The sequence below is a fragment of the Alligator sinensis genome, unplaced genomic scaffold (assembly GCF_000455745.1).
Source record: "Alligator sinensis unplaced genomic scaffold, ASM45574v1 scaffold558_1, whole genome shotgun sequence".
Taxonomy (NCBI): domain Eukaryota; kingdom Metazoa; phylum Chordata; order Crocodylia; family Alligatoridae; genus Alligator; species Alligator sinensis.
In genome coordinates this window covers 179,942-191,968 of record NW_005842792.1, presented here as the reverse complement: position 1 = coordinate 191,968, position 12,027 = coordinate 179,942, and the positions used below count along the sequence as shown (strand labels likewise).

Below are 12,027 nucleotides of genomic sequence, written 5' to 3'. Positions count from 1 at the left end.
GGGAAAGAGAATTTTCAATGACATTATGCCATAACTGTCTATTCTAGAGGTATATCACAGAACCAGGGGATGAGCATCTCTCTTGGAAAAAGAACTATATGGGGAGGGGGATTTCTAATTTTATTTAAGTGAAATGTACTGCTGACAGCACTGAATCCTTAAGAGGATGTAATTAATATGTGTTCTCTGGAACAGTTGGAGAAATAGTGGCCAAAAGAAGGGGAGTGGGAGGAAAAGGGGGGAAATCTTACCTCCATTGGAAATATTGAATTTAATGCCAAAGTCTCCATTGGGCCCACCAGGGTTGTGACTAGCTGTCAAAATGATGCCACCAATAGCTTTGATTTTTCTAATAATACACGACACAGCAGGGGTTGAGAGAATTCCATTCTGTCCAATTACTAAGCGGCCAATCTAAAATAAACATTCAAAATAAATTATCCAAATTATTTTAAAGGTGACTAGACTGTGAAAAGCGGAAACATCAGCTTCGTAGTGCCAGTGTTTAGTAAACTCTCACATGGGGTTGTGTTAAATTTACAGGCATGGCCTCTGCTTGAACAATTGGCTTCATTTTTGTTCTGCTGCACAATCTTCCAATATGCATAGTGAAGCACAGCATTTGACATCAGTTTTGTTGTGCATCTTTAGCATTTCCCTTTATATAAAAAACCCCCTGCAGTTCAACTAGAAATGAGAGAGAATAAACTGCAAGCTGTATTTTCTAGAGGCATCTAACAAATAACTTGTGAACTATTATCTAGAATTTTGTTTTCCAAAGATACTGGGATGTAATAAAAACAAAGAGCATTTAACTTTTCCCCCTTCCTTTAGCAATCTTAGACCATAGGCCAAATTCTGCTTGCTTTGTTTCTGCAATCAATCAATATGATTACGCAAGTGGGTTCAGATTTGATCTCTTTCCTCACAGCAAGGAGCTGATTTCCTTTGTGTAATCCAGCCATTTTCAATGGAAAAAACACATGGCAAAGTGCAAGGGAATTAGAAGCTAGTTCGTTAGGAAGCAAGGAGAGCAGGATGTGTGTCAGTGCCTGCTTTGCAGCAGAATGCACCAGAAAAGAAGGCACATGTTCTTCTTAAATTCCAAGGTGCCTTCATGCAAAGGTAGGTTTGGTTTTTCCATCCCCTTCAATAAAAATGTCCTCCGTCCCAAAAATGCATTAAGCTGTCCTTTAGCCAAATCATGAACAAAGTGCATTCAAGGAAAGTGAGTTAGCAAAACAAATCTAAAGGTAATGTTCCAGAAGTAAAAGAGCACATTCACAAGTACTTTTACATCAGCAACAGATGAATGAAACTCTCCTACGTGACAACACACTTTATGTAAAGAAGATTGTCAATGAAGACAGACAATCCAATCTTATAACTGTCAAAAACCAGCCAAGCAATCAACATACAGTTGGAAGACCTCCACCTCAAACAACTAATGAACACAGTTTTTAACAGGAATTAATCTTATTCTTTTTATTAGTCACGATATCTAACATTACAGCCTTTAACTTATTTATATTCCTGGGTTCTTGTTTTTTTTATCAGTTTATTATGCCATCTATAAAATCCTGGAAAGTAGTACAATATGTTCCTTTATTTTCTCCTCTATTCTTAGCCTATCTTAGCACAGCCAGGCTTTTATATTTGACCTTAGCTCAAAGCAGTTCCAGTAAAATCTCATTAGTTTGATACTAGATCACTCAAAGTATCAGATACTTTGAAGCTATTGTCATTCCCCAGCCAAAAAAACAGATTTTTGTATGCTTTATAATTCTGATAATTCAAAATACAACTACTTTGAAATTTGAAGCCATTTTCTGGTCCCTTGGACCAGGAAAACCTAGTTAAATGCATTACCTATCATTAAACTGCTGCAGCATGTGCTCAGTCATGGAAACCAACTATGAAGTTGATTGAATGCAGCCTGCACCGAGCATACCCATACAACACTGGGCAAGGCAGAGACCCATACTGGGCAAACATACTGGTAAACACTGCCATAAGGCTACATTAGTATGGCCCACCTGAATACGACAGAACAGCCATTGCACCCTGTCCCCCTTAGTGCCAACTCTTTTTCAAGTGAGCCACTATTCAAATACATTTCAACTTCCTCTTCATTCCCACAAATGAGCAGTGCCATTTCCAATGACATCCGCTTATTCACCAGCCTTAAACGTCCAGCAAACATCACTCACTACATGTCTATGTAGATGAGAGGCTCTGTGGTCCCCTCTCTTGGTCCATCACCTGTGACTGGTATGGCCCTGCCCACCAAGGTGTGGAGCCAGACCAGGTAGCCCCACATCTCACCTGCATATACATTTTTGGAGGGTTCCAGAACTCATGACAAGCACGCGCAGTTTCACTCCTGAATGGGGGCTAATTGGCATGTAAATTGTGCACGTAGATGTGTGGTGGTAGGTACATGGAATACACACACACCTACTGAGTAGTGCTGGGCTGTGGGAATCACCATGGCTTGAAACGCTGTTGACTCTGCTGGGGCCCAGCCCAATGATATATGGCAAACCATATGCCTTTTGGCTTTGGATTAATATTGTACATAGTATTATATATAAGCAGGAACAAAAGTGGTGCTCAAAAGTGTGTTTATGGAATACCTTCGCTGAAACTAGAAGCATTTTGCAGAAAGAAAACATGGATTGCAAGTGAACTAAGGGTGTAGACACCCATGCCAACATGCATAAATGCAAATCAGTATGGGTACACTTATTTTAAAGTCAGTGGTTTTTTTGGTCCTCTGCATTTTGAATTAATGAGGTTCTACTGTACCTAAAGAATCTATATTGTAAGAAGCAGACCTTTATAAAGACACCAAGAACGCAGTACTGTGTCCTAAATTCAATGCACATCATCTGGTTGTAGAGAAATGTCTACTTCCGAGAGGAGAGAAGAGATGTTTCAAATGGAGAAACAGTGTTTATTCCTTTCCCCAGAATCATTTTGGAATTGTGGAAGATTTAGAGTATACAAGTCAATTTTGCTCTATTTTGCCCAGGAAGTAGTCACAGAAGACAACTAAATTGTAGATGTGACCAACCCAAGAGCTTGTGTTGACTTTATACAACTCTTCTTGAACAATTAGTATGAACAGATTTTTTTTAATGTCAGATTCCACATTCTCCTTCACCCCCCATCAAAATGCAAAAAGTGGGCTAGATACCATTCCACCTTTTAAGACAAAAGGTGGGTGGATCGTCTTCTCCACACTTGAGTCATGAAAAAACAAATCCTCAAGCTAAAATAAAGGTATACTATGAAAATAGACATATTAATCACTTTTTAAGGACTCAAGGAAGGTAGAATAAGATAACAACTTAGAGGTGCCTATACATGAGTGTGAAGGCTAGTCTGATGTGCTGTAATTAGTGTGTTGGAGCAGACTTGATTAATCGGCAATTACCGTGCTCCAGCAGCTTCCCATGTCTCGAATGAGCTTTAGTTCAAGCGTCCCCTCCACCATTTTGAAGTGTGGGGACACAGATACATGACATACTGTGGAACTTTAATTAAGTTAGCTCTTAGAGCTGCTCTCATTAAAGTGCTCCCCACCCTCCTCCCAGAGCACGTGTAAAAGTGCCCTCGGAGCCTGTTTGGAATAGAATCCAATCCAATATCTTTTTCCCCCCCACCCAATTTCTTAAACAACTCCTATTTTGGCAATAAAAATGCCAAATTTCCATTGCACTGAAATTCCTTTACGTCTTTCTTGCATTTCCTCTGTGAAGAGGTGGAGCAGGGAGGATTTAATTTCATACTTCTGCAAACTTTTAGTTAAACCATTACTGAACAGTTATTTGTTTCTCTTCCAAGAGCAACTAGAGGTACATGCCAACATGAAGCTAATCAACTATTTTAACACAGTGGTGCCAGAAACTGAGCATATGTCACAAAATAATCTGAGGGTATCAAAACCATCAGAATAATTAGAGGCAATGGGCCAGCTTCAAAGTGTTGGGAGAAAAGTTTGACTCCCTTATTATTAGTATTACAGTCATGCTGAGAGACTGGCAGAGACTGGAGTCCCATTGTTCTGGTCACTCACTGTACATATTGGGTAGAGATAGTCACCTTTAACCCAAATTAATCCTTTGTGTTTCCTACGGGTGAAAGTTGTCTCTGTGGCAGGTTATTGTGTTAACTTTACATTTAAAGCTTTAAATTTAGTGAGTTCCTTATTTCAGGGTAAATTAGTTCTTCATAATATAGTAACCCCCTTCCTACAAGGCTTTTTTTTTTTTTTAATTAAAAAAATATGGACTTAAAATTAAACTTTGTTGAGATGTCAATTTGGTGTCACAACTTTAAAGAGATCTCAAAGCAGCATACAATCTCCCTTACAACACAGAAAACCTAAGAATGCGAGTGCTCAAAAATAAAAATAAAATAAATGCCTCTGCATACTTTTCTGCAGCGAAGATCAGGGTTCACCCATTAAGCTGGTAGGTGCTTACAATACCATTTTCTCATTAGAAATCCACCCCCACAGAAGGAGACCAGAATCGTACATCAGTATGCCAAGTGCAAACTCACCAGTACTTTACACCATGCCATAATTACACCAACTAAGTTTAGATAATTCTATTTATATATGCCAGGCTATGTGGACTACTGACTTAGTCATTTCCTTTAATTAGGGAAAGATCATTTAAAGCTTTGGCTCCCAACCTTTTTTTTGCTGCAACCCTAAATCTGGGTTGTGACCCCCGCCTCTGCCCCTGACTCACGCCCAGTGGCACCAGCAGAGCCTGGACTGGGCTGGGATCGTGGGGGGCAGCAGCGGCAAGTCGCGTGGACCATGTGTCAGGAGAGCCCCGCAGGTGGAAGGGTTGGAACGAGGGGCAGACTCCCTGCAACCCTGATTTGGGTTGCGACCCGAGGTTGGGAGCCACTGATTAAAAGTATGAAATATAAATTAGACTATTACTGGCATGTCAAATATGTTTGGTCTTATTTGGCAATCCTTCTGATCACACATTCAAAGGTAACCGTCTCCATCCCTGCCTACATCACAGAGATTAAATTGATTGCCATGTTTCTGAGAGAAGATATGCATTCCTCATGCAAATTTTACATTGGAAAACTTCCTCAATCATACTTTACATTGTATTCACTGGGTTTATCATGCAGTTGATAAAACTGATCAATAAAGCCAGAGGTACTGGACAGACAGACAATGTAAAAATGCAACACACAAACTAAAGCAAAGTCAAATTTAAAAAATAAAATCAATCAGTCAATCAATCAATCAGACCCGTATGGAGCATATTATTAGAAAATAAATTAGGGACAAACTTTCAGATTCGATATATTGGCATAGCTCCATATTCTCTTCAATCTTCTACACTAGAAAAGAAGCTGCCCCCCTCCCCTGCTTTTTTGATACCCTTTATTTCTTGTAATAGCAAACAAATACCTTCTGCAAAGAAAGTAGAATTAGAAGGTACTTGATAAAATGTTTGCAGTCCCAACAGCAGTGTTTGCAGGCCTGATCCTCACCTAGTATAAATTTATACTTTATAGATCAGTGGCTCTTTACTTTTTCACACTTAAGGCACCCCTTGGAAAATGCCAGCTCTTGGCTTTCACTCACTTTTTGACTCCAAAAATATAATATAGCCATTCTTCTGTTGCAAAAAACTCAGAAAGACCACTACCGGTCAGAATGGTTTTGACACTATGAATTTATCTTTGAAGTCTCTGGGTTTGTCTTGAAAAATCACATGTAGGTGTTTCCACACCTAACAGTGTTAATATTTGCATGGCGTCCTTAGAAGAATCTCATGACACCCCAGGGAGCCCAGCATCCTGGCTGAAAGAAAAAAGTCATTGCTATAGATCTTCTACTTGGACAATGTGTTGATGCCAATGGAGCTACCTTGATTTACAATGTCAGATGCCGTGTTGTTTAACATTTTTACTCCAAAAATATTTTGTTGTTAAAAACAACCACACAAACAAAAAAATTGAACTACAACTTGAACACAACTGTGTTCCCTTTCCATCTTCACCTCTTAACCATAAGTCCAGTACTTTCTGATTAATGGTTTTAAATCAAATTCTTCCCAATGAGCTGTTTTAATGAAGTCTTCTGTGAAATTCCTTTTCCCCCAGAAAAACCACATACCCAAATTTCTAGTACAAGCTGCACTGCACTGAAAGACAACGAGACTTTAATTCCAGCTTCAATAAATAGAATTTCACTATAAGCAGAGCTCTCTATAAATAGGTCCCACTGTAACAAGCAGAATATACCAATTTTAAATACTATAGTGATACTCCTGACAGCTGTTTACATCCATTGAGAAACCTCCAGACATTGTGTTTTGCTTTTTCATTTGTCAAGCAGCTCAGACCAATAATGAAGCTGCTTTTGCAGAGCTAAACCGAGTTGTCACTGAACAGAGGCCATCATTCTACCTATCAATTGTAAACAGTGCCACAGTTTATGAGAGTTAACATTCACAAGTGCCAATAAATCTGGGAAAAATACCCAATGAAATGAATACATACAATATATTTATTTTCATGTTACCTTTCCTTTCTATGCCAAACAGCAAAATAGCTTTAAAAAAAAAATGGCTACTGTCACTAATACCAAGGCTGATTGCAAGTAACTAACCAATTCCATTAAAGCAATTAGCTACTTGCAATCAATTAAAAGACAAGAGGAAATTAGCTAAAACTCACACCACCTCATTTACTAGGATTCTGTATTTCTGCCGAGATGTGCTAAAGAATTAGGAATTTAGTCAGATTTAATATATACCAACCCCATTAGCAGCAGCCATTTGAACTATCAATTCTGTTGCAGATTTATTAAAATATCGCCCATCGCCTCCAATTATCATAGTAGATCCTTGTCGGTCTCTTAGATCTATGGAAAAAAGTATGCTCTGGATAAAATTCTGCAGGTAGTTTATCTTGGTCTCAAAATAAAAGGTCTTCTTCCGTAATCCACTGGTTCCTGGTCTCTGGTCACGGTAAGGTGTTGTTGGCAGAGTAAGTATAGGCAGAGGACTGTCTTCCATGGTCTTTTTTCATATAAATGCATTTAAAAAATAAATATGGTGAAATTAAAAGAAATCTTGACACCAGCAATGGCACATCTACTAGTCAGAAGTTCAGTGAAGCAGTCAAGTACCCAAAAATAGCTCCTTGAACCTTGAGCTGCATGCGGTTTCTGTAACTGAAGAAGTTTTCTTGCACTTGTTCTGGAAGATCAATGTCAGAGAGAATACATATAATTCCACACTACAATCCCTCCTGGAACTGGACAGGAAAAGGGAAATTTTTATCTTTTCCGCAGTCTTCTGTTTGATACAGTAGTTGCCCTTTTGCAACTACTGTGTTATTACAGGCAATATCTCAGCAAAGTTAATTCTGTCCTATTTTCTTTTAGCATGGAGATGGCCAGAGAGGCTGTTAACAGGTCAGCCCTTCAGTCAGAAGCATTGATTTGTTGCCAGGCTCTGCTCTCCAAACCAACATAGCATAGAAATGGTTTCAGGCAGATGAGCAGATTTCTGCAGCACTGCCAGGTCTCCAGTGGTGGTTCTTACTGTTGCACAGTCCTCACTGGGACACTAATACTGAGGCAGGTTTCCAGGAAGCACGGTAGTACACAGCTAAAGTTATTTCATGGAGCCTAGCAAGTTAAAGGTCACTCTTAAAATGGAAGTAAGAAGATCTGTTACCTACAGTTTCCCCTGTCATTCTGACAGCCAATCACTTTCTCCATTGACAATAATCTATACTGCTTAAGGGATGGGTTTTCCTCTAATAAACACAAAAAAGTGGCATGTTGAGCACAGTGAGATGAATTCCACTATTACACTGGGAAAAAAAAATCCAGTGCAACTCCAATGGTTTCAACTAAGTTTACCAAGAATAATTAAGAGCAGAATTTTTCCACGGGGTCTTTGCAAACTACTATCGATGATTTTGGAAAAGTGCATGCATCTAAAGCTATGAATGCTGAAACAACATGATTAAATGCATACAGAAAAGAATGGCAGCCAAAATGTTTAGTCCCAACTATATTTCATCTGGACTGAATAAAAGCCAACTTTCCTATAATTTATAAGGAATCGTCCCCCTGAATTCTGGGATGTTTGCATCCAATGGTCATTTACCCACTCCTTTCTCCCCTCCCTCTAGGCATTTTACAAACATCAGTTGAGCAATTTGGAAGCCTATACTTCGTTAGCGACCAGCCTGCCTGATGTTAAAGCAAAAGTCAGAATTGTGCAAATAATTTAGTTTCCTTATTTTGCAAGGAAATTTGGGACTGCCTCCAATTCAAAATGCTATACGAGGCAATGGACACACTGGGGAGGAGATGAAATCACTGTGACAACGTCTGCCCAAATATTCTAGGAAAGGAAAGGGAGGGAGAGCAGGGGTGCACACCAATCCTACAGCTCTAAAACAGTATCAGTTTCCACAGCCAAGCATGGAGACATGTCTTGAGGAAGGAAAAAGTCTTCTAATTCTCTTAGAGCCAGGATCCCTCCCAACTACATATTTGAAGGCAAGTGCTATCATAAATATCTGGAACAGTACAGTAGCCAAATATGCTGTCATAAAGGGGTTACTGTTCCCCTAATAAGTGGGTACACCCAGCAAGACATAAAAATGCCCCGTGGTTCCTTCACATTTCAGTTTCCTACCAAAGAACACAGCATCGGACCAGGAAGCAGCAAGGCTAAGGCTATGGGGTAGAGGATTTGCATTCATCTTCCCAAGGGGGACAGTTTCTGTGGAGAGGGTCTGCTGATGTGCAGAGGAAACCCCACTCACTTTACTGTATGAAGGATGGCTTTGGACAAATACACATTGGTCTAGTTATCTTTTGTGAATGCCTAGTTTTGAAAAAGAAGCCCAAGGAACTAAGATACTTGAAAAAGGAGATTTTAAATCAAGTTGGCTATTTAAAAATAAAATAGGCCTCTTCCTCCCTATTCTGCCCCAAAAGTGATTTTGTTCAGCTTATAGAAAGGACCGGGGAATTCTGTTCTGCGACAGTGACACTTCCCAGTACGTAAAGATAAATCAGGCTTTGGTTATAAGTAGCTACATATATTCAAATAAATGTTCTTATGATGCATCTCTTTGACTAAAATGCATCAAATGTGAAAAACTAAACCTTTAGATTTAACTGTAATATTTGAACCTCAGAAAACCTCCCTTTTATTTTGGAGAGTAATCCAGTGCTACAATCTCATTTCATCTCTTAATGTAACTTGACATCTTTAAAGCTTTGTACTAACACTGATTTGCACACCTTACTCTGGTATCCAGAAGTGAACATGCACTGTGGCACGTAGTTTATTCATACGCAGAGGTTTCCATCTAGTGGTACAGAAGAGGAAAAAATCCTGGAGTAGAATGGGTATGGCCTGTATTCACTTCACACAGTGCATCTGTTTCCTGATCATTGCAATAAGATTCACATGGGAATCTCCCACTGGTATTAAATTGCTTACTAAGTCTTTTTCCCTTCTTACGTTCAGATGGCACCATGAGATCAGCTTACTGTCCCATGAAATCCCTCATTATTCAACTACATACAGAAAGCAACAAGCCACTAGAATCAACTCCCTATTTGCTGCATACATAGGGGAGATGTACATGAAACCTCTCAAACACTGGCAGGGGAAAAAGGAACTATGAACACACTATACATTTGTGTATTTAATTACTAAGAATGCAGTATATCCCTGCACCCCTTCCTCCTCTTTTTGGTTAGTTTGACTTTCTATTGTGAGAGGTTTGGAGACTCTGGAGTACACAGGGCACTCCTGCCAGAGATGTGACACTGAAATGAAAGCAGATACTGTAGAGCAGTGATTTTCAGGCAGGGTATTGCAGCACAGTGGTGTGTCCTGAGATCCTTTCAAGGGTGCCGCAGGGTGCAACACAATGTTAGCACTCTTAGGTGCGCAAATATGATCCACAAGATAAACTCAGATATTCCAAAAAGAAGTCCATAGTGTTAAAAACCTTCTGACCTCTGCTGTGGTCACAGTTTATTGCAACAGAAAAAATGCTCTATTATTTTTTTGTAGTTATAAATGAGTGCAAACCAGGAGCTGGCATTTTTGGAGGGGTGTTTCAAGACCCTCAAAGACTGCCTCAAGATTGTTGAGGGGCATCTTGCATCTACAAAGCTTGAGAAACACTGCTGTAGAGTTTTCTAACTAGGAGGAATGGACATTTTACTTCACTTGGATGCCAAGCTAACAGGGGCTGGAAGGGGACAGATATGAAACACAAGGCCTTTATCTTTGCCATATCTGATGGCTGTTTAACATTGTACCCTGAACTGACAGGGTAGGCATCTGTGTCAAAATTCACTATTAAGAATAAAGGTCTAAATGGCATGGAGAATAGATTAAGGTCCCATTACATCCATACAGGTGATGAGATAAATTTTGGCAGGGTGGAAGAAGGGGAGAAATCTTGCACACCTGTCACTATCCATGCTGTACATAATCTGTAGCTGTAGAAGGGCTGGCATCTCCAAAAACCTAGCTTATGGAATTCAATAGGGCAACTTGGTGGCCCTGTGATAAGCGGTGTTATTGCCAGAGCTCTATAATGAAATTGAGAGCTGCCTCCAAGTTCATGATGCACATAAATACACAGCATGCTTTCCTAGTTCCACCTTCTGTCTTGTCTCCATCTTTGTTTAATATCAGTATTGACTGGTGATGATGAATAAGCTGGAAGACACCCAAGTTCCTGGCAGCAAGCTGGACACCATTTTGCTTTAGGACCTCAAATATGCTTTGTTGGCTCTGATCTAGTAAACTGACCAGATGAACCATCAACTGCAGCTGCTGTCTGGTTACCAGTTTGGACAAAACCAAGTCCGTTGCCATAACTATCAAACAGCCTTTCACTCTGGATTAAACCCAGCTCAGCATCAGCGTATCCTAATGATACTGAAAGGCTGGCTCCTCTGGATATTATCATAGTCCTGAAAGATGTCCAAAAAAAGATGTAGACACTGGTATAGGCCTGAATAGTGAATGTGGATGTAAACACTAAGCAAGACTGAAGACCAATAGACTAATCTTTCTTGTCCTGACACTTTATATTGAGCGGCTAACAAGGATGATATTTACTAAGAAATGTTAGTACTTGGTGATCACGTGGTCGCCAAATGATTAAGGGTGATTTAGTAATCACCAAATGATTCAGGGGTGGGGTTGGCCCATTTTCCAGTTGCTACCAGCAAGGATTGGATATGCAAAAACATGTCCCGGACTATGAACTTTTTCCAACTAAAATGTTGACTTTTTTTAATGATAGAGACAAACAAGCTTGTGTTTTCACAAAGTATGTAAACTTTACCAGAGAAAGTGCTGCACAGCACTCAGAAAGCTGCCCCTGTCTGCACACACACTAGGTTGCTTCGTATGGTTGCTCAACTTGTATAGCCTTAAGATTCCCTTGGTCTGAGTAGCCTGCAGTGCTATTTCTTTCCTTGGCCACCATGGCATATTTCTTGGGCGTGGCTTTTGTCTACATCCCCTGCTTAGAAAGGAGGCCATAAAATCCAGCTTATACTTCCAGCTCCAGTGCTGATCCCATAGACTCCTCAGTAGCTGAAGCTAGAGCTGCACTGATATATTGGTGCCATATCAGATCGGCACCAATAAAAAATATGTATTATTGGCTAACATTTTTTTTTGGCTGGTGAAGCCGATAATGTCACTGATAAATATAATATGCGGCTGCATGCATGTGGCCAGGAATTCAGCCAGGCAGCGTGGAGAGTAGAGCTCTGCAGGCAAGACTGTGAAGGGGAAGTGGCATGAGGGAGGGAAGGGGCATGGGGGGGGAATATTGAGGCCCCCATGGTGAGGGAAGGAGTGGGGCAGGGGTTGGGGGTGCTGCCCAGCCAGGATGGTGAATGGGACCCTGGGACCAGGGCAGGGAGTGGGACAGAGCCACAGATGGCTTGTCCAGGGGGCATGGGGG

At 40.3% G+C, this 12,027-nt stretch overlaps 1 protein-coding gene across 3 annotated transcripts in view; it reads right to left on the bottom strand.

The window, feature by feature from the left end:
* The window catches only part of PGM1 (phosphoglucomutase 1), a 48,963-nt gene that overhangs the window by 21,854 nt on the left and 15,082 nt on the right, over positions 1-12,027 (bottom strand). For 2 of the 3 annotated variants that reach the window (XM_006035051.3, XM_025191177.1), the window contains exon 2: positions 252-414. In XM_006035051.3, the coding sequence (XP_006035113.1) occupies positions 252-414 (163 nt within the window). Of the gene's footprint in view, positions 1-251; positions 415-6,809; positions 7,159-12,027 lie in introns of those variants that run through there. The other variant, XM_006035050.3, reaches the window with a different exon arrangement.